Genomic DNA, 12,371 nt, shown 5'->3' with positions numbered 1-12,371 from the left:
TGCTTTTTCTGTTTTACAAATAAAATAGTTCAGAAGCAGAATATTTGTAGCACTTAAGTCTTTTTCTCCATTACTAAATCAATGAATTGGTTTTTGAATGTTAATGATTCACAGATTCATTCATTAAGACAGTATGACCCGGCTCAATCTAGTACAGCTGTCTATCTATCCACGTAATTCATCTCTGTTCTCAAGCACATCTCAATTTGAAATAATTCTTTGAAGGCGGCCTTCATTTCAAAACCTTCAAATCACCTCATAATCCTTTGCAGGCATTCATTCATGAAAAATAATCAGCTGAAAAATGAATCATCGCTGAACTCAATCACGTTTCTTATGTAACGCAAGACCCAAATATATATATATATATATATATAAACTTTGTACTACTACTTTTTAAATACATTTTTGTTTGCATATCATACTGTCATCACTGTACTTATAAAGTTGCTAAAATACCAAGTAAAACATTTATTTCAAGGTAAGGCAAGTTTATTTATATAGCACATTTCACACCCAATGGCACTTCAAAGAATTCAAAATTGAAAAACAGGAATAAAAGAGACAAGAAAATAAAAATGATTAAAATAATTAAAAATTATTAAAAACAAATAAAAATGTGTTAAAAACAGGTTATAAAACAATGAAAATGAAAAGAAAGACACAATAGTGCGATCTGTGGGAAAAAGCACAGTGCTTATTCAATAAAGGCACAGCTAAACAGATGCGTTTTCAGTCTTGATTTGAATGTACCTAATGTTGGAGCACATCTGATCATTTCTGGCAGCTGATTCCAGCAGCAGAGGGGGCATAGCTGAAGGCTGATTCATCCTGCTTTGACTGAACTCTTGGAATTTCTAATGTACTGGATACTGATGATCTGAGGGATCCGGTTTGTATTCAGTGAGCATATCTGTGTAATGTTTTGAGGTTCTAGGCCATTTAGTGATTGATAAACAAGTAGTAATTCTTTAAAATCTCTTCTGAATGTAATTGGGAGCCAGTGCAAAGACCTGAGGACAGTTGTGATGTGCTCTGATTCTAGTCAGAATCCTGGCAGCAGCGTTCTGGATGAGCTGCACCTGTATGACTATCTTTTTGGGAAGGCCAGTTAGGATACCATTACGGTAATCCACATTGCTGCTGATTAAACCATAAACAAGTTTCTTTAAGTCCTTACTGAAAACAAAGCATCTGATTCTTGCAATGTTTTTAAAATGACAGTATGATGATTTAGTTACTGCTTTGACATGACTACTGAAACTTAGATCAGACTCCAGAATTACACCAAGATTCCTGACTTTATTTTTGTTGTTTGACCCTTAGTGCCAAGGTACTCATTCACCTTGAGAACCTCATGTCTGTTCCCAAATGAAGTTTTCTCTTCGTTTAATTTCAACATCAAAAATTTAACTTCTGAAGTTTACACTCTGAATGTCATTTTGTACTGTAAAAAATAAAGCAGAATAAGTAATGGTAATCTTCTTTCTTCATTACTTATTCACAAAAGTAATGATAAATCTTCTTGTCCTCAGACATATAAAGAAATATATGTTCAAAATCCAAGTATATTGTGTACTAACAAATATGATATCTTTTAATATTTCTTTCTAATTAACAGTTTGGAAAATATGATGTTCAAAAATAATAACAATGAGATTTATTTTCATTTAAATGACTGTAAACTAACATTATTGTTTAAGTAGATGATTTTTTTTATTGAATATTAGAGCAGTTATTAATTAAAGCTTAGTAGTAGGCCTTACTAATGTATAATAAAACAACACAAGGGTAATCAAATAGTTGGCTTAAAAACACACAAACCTCAGAGGAAGCAGGCCTGAAGCCAAAACCCAGTGGTGCATTTTCCTCATCCTTACAGCCCTTCACTCCTGGACTAAAGTGCAGCTCTACGTGAAAACGCTCCTCTGAGGAAGGGTCCTACAGACACAAACGCCAACAAATGTAAGAAACAGGGGAATTTGGCACAAAAGTTGATGGAGGTAAGTCTCCTACCTTGTTATTGTCCTCATACAGCATAATAACTATCTGCGTCATATAGTTGAGTTCAGTCACAGCGCTGAGGTAATCCATCGCCTGCTTCCACTGTTCGTCTTTTTGCTCCTGAACAGACATGTATTAGATAAAACGAGTGTTGTCACAATACTGGAATTTCTAACTTCAATAAAATATCTTACTTTGAGGAAATATCCATATTTGATAGCTTTGGAAACAGCCACAGAATTAAAAAAATAAATAAATAGAATATTTATGCATATCTCAATTTCTTCATTGGTCTGCCTAAATGTTAAGGATTTTTACAATTGGTCCAGTCAGGACAGATGTTTAGATTGTCACTGTCAATTAAAAAATATATATAATATATAAATAAAGTGCTTGTTGTTTTTATGTTTGTCCATGTTACATTCTAATAAATTACTCCATGTAGCCTTCTTATAAAATTCACAATTCTTAATTCCAATTTTATTTCTACAAAAGACATGACTAGCCTCTCATATAACAGTTTATGAAGATGAGTGAACAATCAGTCAGAAACAAGTAAGCAAATTACAATTAATAACACCAATAAACAACACAACAAATATGCAGATGATGCTGCGTAATGCTGTGTTCACACCAATGCAAATTTAAATACTCAAATAATAATAACAACAACAATAATAATAATAATAATAAATTATAGTTTTCTTAAACTCAAGTTTATAAACTCATATAAAATAACTAATAAAAATGCAGAGAATTAGAAGCTTGCATAAAATCTTGGTAATAAACCAGAAGTCACAATGCAATAAATAAAAATAAATTAAAAAATCAATAAATAAGCAAAAATGTTACAAATTGCATAAAAGTGACAGTGATGATCCTAAATGAAACAGAGCAGACATTGTGTAATGCAAAAAACATCCATGGAGTAAACTAGAGTGAGAGACCAGACACACTATGATCACATCTGCCACTGAATCGAGCTACATCTCCCAACATGCCCTGCAGTCACACACCAGTTTCAGGCCACCTCTTGATTACACATACACAGCTGAAGCTTGTCATGACTAGGCCCACACAGAATCTGCGCGTACAGAATTCCGCAGATTTTCCGCAGAATTCCGCAGATTTCTGCAGATTTTTAGCCCATCATTAATTCTGTTTATTTACTTCAGTAAATGTATATATCTGAATGTATACAGTTTTTATTCAGTAATTTATTACTTTTTATTTCATATATTATGTTTTAGTTATCATACTCCGCTGGATACTCCCAAAATAGTTCTGCAGAATTTTACCAAAATTCTCCGCAGAAATAGTAAAAAACATCCGCAAATTCCGTCTGGCTCTGGTCATGACTAATTACATGGACTATATACCCAACACTTACACACACATCTTTATTGAGTCTTGACTCCCACTTTATATTAAGTGACCTTAACTACTTTGTACTTACACCAAAATAATAATTCGTTACAATGTACTTATTGTGTAAATACATGTATTTTCTTATGCTTGATTAAATACCTGTATGTAAATACATATGTAATTAAGTTATGTAATTACATTTGTAAATACACTGTTGACCATCCCTTACACCTTAACCCACCCTTAAACTTACCCATACCACCAAACCTGTCCATAACCCTACCCCTATCCCAACTCAAGAGCACCACAAGTGTTCTCAAATACATTATGAACACGGTAAGTACATTGTATTTATTTTTTGATGCAAGTACATAGTAGTTAAGGACACTTAATATAAAGTGGGACCGAGTCCTGTTGCCCTGTAGTAAGCACTACCAAGCGTTTCCCTGTTTAGTCTTGCAGTGTTTTATCCTTGTACATTTATAATGTTTATGTTTGTTTTGATGCCAAACTCAACCATTTACCTGTTATACCGACTACTCTTTGGAGGATTAACTTCATGTTTCCCTCTATCACTGTTTGAACCTTGCCTGCCTGACCATTCTAATAAAAGCTGCATTTGGATCTGACCCTCGTTGTCACCTCCAAGCATAACAGACGTGTTCTCTCTGCATCAGCTGTTTAATTTCACTTTGGGCTGTGTTTTTAAAATGGGTGTTTTTATGCTATTTCTATATATATATATATAGAGAGAGAGAGAGAACATTAATGAATAGTAAAACATGTATGATATTAGCAGACTCACGTTTAGCAGGCCTCCGTAGCGAAAGATGTTGAGCAGAGAGTGCACATGGCTCTCGCTGGTGAAGTAGAGCCGGGTTCGAACGTGTCGACCCGGAGACATCACACCCCGCGAGTACCTGAACCACCAGGAGAGATGAAAAACACAACCTGATCACTCACAGGTTCTGAAGGACACAACATGGCTTCTACAACAGTGTGTGTGCCACAAATCTGTATAGTTAGCTAAAGCCAAACTACTTCAAACTTATAGCAAGATGCTCAATATATTCCATAAATATGAATGGTTAAATAGAAGGCTGATCATTTTCTTTAAAAAAAATTAAATTATGCACATGCTGTTTTGTCTATTGAATGAATATACTGTATATACATTTTTATCAAAACATAGACACCTAAAAAAGCGAACCCTGCTCAATTAGACAACTGCCAAAAAGTTGTTGCTACCATCGGTTTGTATAGTTTGCATGTATCTGTAAACCTACAGGAAATAATAAACTAGAGAACTTCAGAGGATGTATAAAGTGCACAGTGATTGAGCCTTGACTGTGCTCGCTAGTACAGAGACTCACAGTGGGTGCAGCTTGTTGACGGCCTCATCCTCGTGAGTCCTCTGAAGATCCAGCTGAATCTTCTTGACCAGCGGCAGACAGTAGGCACTAGCGATGTCCAGCTTCTCTGCTTTAGTGATTCCATACTCCTGAAAACAACATGAGTGTATATGCAGATAACAAAAACTAGTTTAAAAAAAAATATATATATATATATAAAAAAATGAATCCTGATTTTTCATGGCCGATTCCAATAGCCAATGTTTTATAAGCAAATTGATCCATTTAAAAAAAAAAGCAAGAATTTTTTTTTTTTTATTTAAATCTATACATGTATGTTCATGCGTGCTGAATCTGCATTGATTTCATATTAAAGGCAACAACTGCACTTTCAAGATCCAAACAAAGGTAGTACAGATATTAGCCTGGGCAGGTAGTAATTGAAATTAAAGTTCAAAATAAAAACATAATGATTTGTAAAATTTAACAAAAACCGATCAACTTCCTGCTCATTTTTTTCAAAGCATGTAAAACTCCAAGTGATTGCATAAACATGAGCTACAATGAAAACTACCAAAACACAAAAGTTTTATTTGTACAATCGTATTGTTTAAAGGTGAAGTAAGCAGGATTCCCTATGGCTAAACTAGCTATTGCGGTTCAAATTCAAAATATTGGAGAGGGGTGTTTTTTTACATGGAGGTTGCCAGATTGAAGAATATTTGTCTTGAATATATGTCTTGTTTCTACTAAGAATACTAAGAATATTTGTCTTGTTTCTAGTCCAAATATTTAAAAATTCCTAAATTAAGAGGCATTTTCTAGACAAGCAAAACATATTGTCTTGAAATGATAATATGCCAAAATAGAGTGAGTGTTTGTTTAATAAAACCAAAATAATCTGCCAATGGGCGAGGCAAAAAAATTATGTCAAAAACAAAAAACAAGATTTATTTGCTTACCCCATTGCCAGATTATTTAGCTTGTTTTAAGGAAATACTCACTTCATTTTGAAATGTTATTTCTCAACACAAGCCAATATTTTTTGCTTGTCTGGAAAATGCTTCTTGATTTAAGAATATTTAGATATTTAGACATTTAGATATTAAGCAATTTTTGCAGTGAATAACCAAACTCAGTATTGCTTTTCAGATAAATAAAAAGTATGTTCACGTAGCTAGCATGTTTCTTAATGATCTACAAACATTTCATTTTATGCAGCATCTTTAATGTTAAAAACATCATGCAATTACAGAACGATTTATATTTTCAACCAGTTGATTGGCGTACCTCCAAACCAAAGGTAAAGTAATAAAAGGGATGTAATTCGCCATGGTCATGGTCTCCTTTACCTGTGGGATGATGATGTCTGCCAGCGCTTTGGACAGATGGAAGAGCTCCAGGGTGTCCTCCAGAGCCAGAGAGCTGTTGTGCTGCGTGTCGTATTTCACGCAATCGTAGATGTCTGGGATCTTGCTGATGTCGTAGCGGCCGTTCTTCATTCGGAAATCCCGCTCCAGTTTAGACCAGCGCTGCAGCATGAGCTCCAGAGACTCACTGTGGTACAACTGCAGGTCTGACAATGACACACATTAACATTACACATACAAAAAATCATATGTTTTTACCATGATTTACCGAACACACATTCTGGGGTCATTCGGTGTAACAAAAGTTGCAGAAATCTGGTCTACGTTTAAACAGCAACAATAACATAACAGATTTAAATGAATGAACGAATGAATGAATGAATGAATAAATGAATGAATTAATGAATGAATGAATGAATGAATAGAAGAATATTATATTATTAAATAAAGAAAGAGAAAAATTTATTTTTAAATACTACTAAAATAATAAACTTATATATTGTTTTAGAATTATTATTATTATAATATATTAAATGAACTCATTAACTATCACTCCAAATTTGTAATTCAGAATCAGATATTCAGCATACATACATACATACACATATATATATACACACACACACACACACACACATATATATATATGTGTGTGTGTGTGTTTGTGTGTGTGCGTGTGTGTGTGAACATATGCTATTTATGCATATTTTACATAGATTATCCATTGTTTACAAAACAAACCAACCTAAATAATCTAGTTAAGCCTTTAAGCCTAGTTAAGCCTATTGCACTTTAAGCTTGAAAAATATCTAGTAAAATATTATTTACTGTCATCATGGCAAATATAAAAGAAATTTGTCATTAGAAATTAGTTCCTTAAACTATTATGTTTAGAAAAGATCTTCTTTGGAAAAACTTTACAGGGGACTAATAATTTAGGTGGGCTAAAAATCCTGACGTCAAATGTACACTGCCTGCAACACTTTAAATAGGCACCGACCAGCAGATTTGGGGTCTTCCAGTCTTCTGCAGATCTGCTGAGTGAGGCTTTTAATGAGGGTGTGAACTTGATCACAGGTCCTGACGGGATTGATGATGATCCCCATTGAGTTCACCAAAGACGGGCTGCCTGTCGGAGCCAACTGAAAGACACGGCACACATTTAACATCGATTTAGTTAATCTGAGATTAGGAATTAAACAGGCAGTGGCTTCACCTTGCTGTAGTCATCGTCATTGAAGTCTTTGCTCTTCTGCATGATCTCATGTAGCCGAGCTTTGACTCTCTGCTGACAGTCGGTGAGTGAGTCGCTGTCACTGTCCAGAAGCCCGTTCATGTTGGCACTCTTCACCATCTGAACCAGGATAGGGGTCAACTCTCCTTCTAGAGCTAACAGACCCTGAACACAGCCATGCAGAAAAAAAATAATGTTAAATATAATAAATCAAATTATCAAAAATAAATTAATCAATAATAAAACACAACAACATAAACGCTAATAGAAAAAAAATCATAAATATTAATAAATATTATCAATATATCAATATTCATAAATATTAAAATAAACAAAATCTTTCATTTAAAGACTTTTAGAAAACATACATTTTATAAAAATAATCGAATAATAATAAAAATATAATAAAAAATAAAAAGAATATAAATAAAAGATAAAAATAAAAATAAATAATAAAATAAATAAATAAATAATATAAATGATGAAAATTCAATCAATAATAAAAACAAAAATTGCAAAAAAAGAAAACAAATACATAAAATATTAAAAAAAACAAAAAACAAAACAAAAAATTAAACACTTTTAAATAAATAAAGCTATCATTTAATCTAATGTGGATTTTGAAAATAATCATTTGTAATAATAACAGATCATTTATATACAACAAAAAATATTTTTTTAGTACAAACAGCATTAAAGTGTAAGTGCAATTAATAATAATAAAAAATAAATAAATCAAACAATAAAAAATTAAAACAAAACAAATAAAACCCATAAATAAATAAATAAACCCAATTCAATCATGGAGAAATCTGAAGTATTATGTATTTATTAAAAACTAATACATAGTTTGTGCAACAAAAATATTTTGTTGTTCAGTAAAAAAACTGTTACAAAGTCCAAACCAGCAAATAAAATGAAAACAAAATAAATAAATAAACAAAATAAACCAATACAAAATAAATATGAAATATTTGAAATAAATAAAAAAATAAAATGAAAATGAATACACATTCATTTATAAATCAATAAATAAACAAAATTATATATATTTTAAAAAGTAAACAAACAACCCACATTTATAAATACACAACTACATAATTTAATACTACTATAGATAATAAATAAATAAACAGAAACCAATAAAATTAAAATTAAACATCGTAATTTTCAGTAGTTGTCACATACAGTATTTTGAACAACAACAGTTCACCCTCATCTACAGTAAATACATTATGTACCAACATCCTCTTGTAGACAAAACCCAAACAAACCTTTGCGAACGCCGCCGCCGTCATCTGCACACGACCCTCATCCGAGGCATAAATTTTGAGGTCATGGCGGTAAGTGCTGTGTAAACGCAGAAGACCACAACCAGGGAAACCTGCATAATCACCTGCATAGACACAGACAAGTGGAACTTAAAACAGCGAAAGAAAACAAATTTACAGTCCAGAACAGTTCACACAAAAATAAACATTTGCTATTCATTTATTCGCCCTCAGGGCATCTTTTTTCATCAGTTGAACAATACGACTTTTACTAAAACCTTGGTCTTTGGTGATTTATAAAATACAAGTCAACGGCTACTGGGAATTTGAGAGTCACATACAGGCAAAAACAAAATTAATACCCCAAAGCCTGAGCTCCATACCAGGAATAGTGAAAATTTTGTAAATAATGTTTCTTTTTGGCACAGAACAATCATTTTCCTTTCTCAGTGGATCACAGGGAGGGCACGGGTATTCAATTTGTTTTGCCTATAAGTGTTTTTTTGACTTGCATTTTTATGAAATCACAAAGGATCACAGTTTCAGCTTCTACTGAAGAAAAGAAAAAGTCACCTACATCTAGGATGGCGTAAGTGAACAGCAAATTTTAACCCCTTCACCCCTTTTCTGCAAAATTCAAAACTCAAGTTCAAGCATTTCAATTCAGCCACACTCTGGCAACATGGGCTTAGGAGCTTCTCACAAGAGCGTTACACTGCACTCCAACAACGAGCAAACAAAAGTCTGATTTGAGATTCCAGAATGTCCATCTGAGAGAACTACCTGAACTAACCTATTTTTATTTTTGGTCTGTTCATGCATGTCACATTATATGACATCATGTTTAAACCCTCTTTTTACGCCACACCATTGTATCTTAATTTTTTATTGTAATTTCAACAACTTACTTTTTAAATGATAATGGTTTCATCTTCATTTTTGTAATTCTTCATCAACTTAAACTTTTTGTCAATTATGAGTAGGGCTGGGCTAATAAAACAATATTGATAGTTATCAACCGAACACTATTGTCAATAACGATTAAAAAAAAGTTAAGTATGAAACTTTGGTATGAAGAGCTATAGCTTTATTAAAATGTACCTGCTGAGTGCACGCCTTGGAAGGAATGCCAATATGCTTAGGGTTTTTCCAATGGAGGCGCAAGTGGCAACCTAGTTGAAAACATTTTAGAATAACGTGTGTGCACCGCGATTCATGCAAGTAAAATTAACCAATCGGCTTCACACTTTGTATGGAACATACATATTTTTGTAATAGTGGCAGACTTAGACAAACACAGAACACCCAAACACTGCAGAGCTTTTCAACGTGCTCGCACTTTTCAAAAAAGCAGTGAAGTAAAGATTGTAAATAAAAAACGATGTAGAATGGCTTTTTGGCTTCTTTTCCTGTGCATCCCAGCCACTAGCGACCCATCTGAAAGATTTTTCAGTATAGGAGGTAATGTAGTCATTTAACATCACAATTTGTACTGTTGCAGCATGTATTTGAATAATCCTTTACTTGAAAGCTCAGATTTAATAATTAAGTTTGCGTTGATTGTTCAGCGTTTACACTTTATCATTGCACACACTTTGTAACATTTTATTTATTAAGTTTGAGTCCCTTTAAAACTCTTTTGAGTCTCTTTTTTTTTTTGGTTTTTGATAGGGATGCACCGATATGGATTTTTCGGCCGATACCGATAACCGATAATTTTTCAGACTTGGAGACCGATAGCCGATATGTATAGGCCGATAATCATAAATATTTTAAATTGTTATATTTTTATACAGCAAACTTCATAAAAGATTGAACTGCTCTTATGAACTGAATAGCCTATACACAAAGCAAAAAAGCTATTTTGCAAGGTGATTATAGACCTATATTCACGATTTCACATAAATCAGCATGCAAAAAATTATTTCCTTTTCTTCATAGCAAATTAACATGCAAGTTGATTGTTGCATAAAAATAATAGTTTAAATAACAAAATGGTATTTAATTAACAAGCAAGATAAATATATTTAAACTAGATATTAAAGTTTGAGGACAAACTTTATGGTGGCTTGAAAAGCCGAATCTGAAAGTTTGAAGTGGTTTTAAAGTGTAAATAGAATGTTAGTATGATTTTAGCTTGAATTAACATATTACTAGCATGAATTAGCATGTTAGTAGCATGATTCTTACATGAATTAGCATGTTGTTAGCATGATTCTAGCATGAATTAGCACGTTACTAGCATGATTCTAGCATGAATTAGCATGTTGTTAGCGTGATTCTAGCATGAATTAGCATGTTACTAGCATGATTGTAGCATGAATTAGCATGCTACTAGGATAATTCTAGCATGAATTAGCATGTTACTAGCATGATTCTAGCATGAATTAGCATGTTGTTAGCATAATTCTAGCATAAATTAGCATGTTACTAGCATGATTCTAGCATGAATTAGCATGTTGTTAGCATGATTCTAGCATGAATTAGCATTTTACTAGGCGGTTGCTAGGGTGTTTTAAGTGGTTGCTAGGTGGTTGCTAAGGTGGTGCAAGGCAGTTGCTAAGGTGGTCTGACTAGTTGCTAGGTGGTTGCTAAGGTGTTGCTAGACGGTTGCTAGGGTGTTTTGAATGGTTGCTAGGTGGTTGCTAAGGTGGTGCTAGGCAGTTGCTAAGGTGTTCTGACTAGTTGCTAAGTGGTTACTAAGGTGTTGCAAGGTGGTCGCTAGGGTATTCTGAGTGGTTGCTAGGTGGTTGCTAAGGTGTTGCTAGGCGGTTGCTATGGTGTTCTGAGTGGTTGCTAAGGTGTTGCTAGGTGGTTGCTAAGGTGTCCTAAGTGGTTGCTAGGTGGTTGCTAGGGTATTCTGAGTGGTTGCTAAGGCGTTGCTAGGTGGTTGCTAGGGTGTCCTGAGTGGTTGCTAGGTGGTTGCTAAGGTGTTGCTAGGTGGTTGCTAGGGTGTCCTGAGTGGTTGCTAGGTGGTTGCTAAGGTGTTGCTAGGCGGTTGCTAGGGTGTTCTGAGTGGTTGCTAGGTGGTTGCTAAGGTGTCCTAAGTGGTTGCTAAGGTGTTGCTAGGCGGTTGCTAGGGTGTAGTAAGTGGTTGCTAGGTGGTTGCTAAGGTGTTGCTAGGCGGTTGCTATGGTGTTCTGAGTGGTCGCTAAGGTGTCCTAAGTGGTTGCTAGGTGGTTGCTAGGGTATTCTGAGTGGTTGCTAAGGCGTTGCTAGGTGGTTGCTAGGGTGTCCTGAGTGGTTGCTAGGTGGTTGCTAAGGTGTTGCTAGGTGGTTGCTAGGGTGTCCTGAGTGGTTGCTAGGTGGTTGCTAAGGTGTTGCTAGGCGGTTGCTAGGGTGTTCTGAGTGGTTGCTTGGTGGTTGCTAAGGTGTCATAAGTGGTTGCTAAGGTGTTGCTAGGCGGTTGCTAGGGTGTAGTAAGTGGTTGCTAGGTGGTTGCTAAGGTGTTGCTAGGCGGTTGCTAGGGTGTTCTGAGTGGTTGCTAGGTGGTTGCTAAGGTGTTGCTAGGTGGTTGCTAAGGTGTCCTAAGTGGTTGCTAGATGGTTGCTAGGGTATTCTGAGTGGTTGCTAAGGTGTTGGTAGGTGGTTGCTAGGGTGTCCTGAGTGGTTGCTAGGTGGTTGCTAAGGTGTTGCTAGGCGGTTGCTAGGGTGTCCTGAGTGGTTGCTAGGTAGTTGCTAAGGCGTTACTAGGCAGTTGCTAGGGTGTTCTGAGTGGTTGCTAGGTGGTTGCTAAGGTGTTGCTAGGTAGTTGCTAAGGTATTCTGAGTGG

The 12,371-nt window shown here is 34.7% G+C and overlaps 1 protein-coding gene across 36 annotated transcripts in view; it reads right to left on the bottom strand.

The window, feature by feature from the left end:
* Positions 1 to 12,371, bottom strand: part of ppip5k1b (diphosphoinositol pentakisphosphate kinase 1b) — a 109,024-nt gene that overhangs the window by 29,604 nt on the left and 67,049 nt on the right. For 25 of the 36 annotated variants that reach the window (XM_087312116.1, XM_087312127.1, XM_087312134.1 and 22 more), the window contains 8 exons: positions 8,603 to 8,724; positions 7,311 to 7,493; positions 7,095 to 7,236; positions 6,077 to 6,300; positions 4,746 to 4,873; positions 4,178 to 4,292; positions 2,017 to 2,124; positions 1,825 to 1,941 (listed from right to left, as the gene is read on the bottom strand). In XM_087312116.1, the coding sequence (XP_087168242.1) occupies positions 1,825 to 1,941; positions 2,017 to 2,124; positions 4,178 to 4,292; positions 4,746 to 4,873; positions 6,077 to 6,300; positions 7,095 to 7,236; positions 7,311 to 7,493; positions 8,603 to 8,724 (1,139 nt within the window). Of the gene's footprint in view, positions 1 to 1,824; positions 1,942 to 2,016; positions 2,125 to 4,177; positions 4,302 to 4,745; positions 4,874 to 6,076; positions 6,301 to 7,094; positions 7,237 to 7,310; positions 7,494 to 8,602; positions 8,725 to 12,371 lie in introns of all 36 variants that reach the window. The other 11 variants (XM_087312113.1, XM_087312126.1, XM_087312131.1 and 8 more) reach the window with 1 other exon arrangement.

This window comes from Danio rerio, chromosome 25 (genome assembly GCF_052040795.2).
Source record: "Danio rerio strain M-AB ecotype USA chromosome 25, GRCz13ab, whole genome shotgun sequence".
In the NCBI taxonomy this organism is placed as follows: domain Eukaryota; kingdom Metazoa; phylum Chordata; class Actinopteri; order Cypriniformes; family Danionidae; genus Danio; species Danio rerio.
This window is presented reverse-complemented; position numbering and strand designations above follow the sequence as displayed.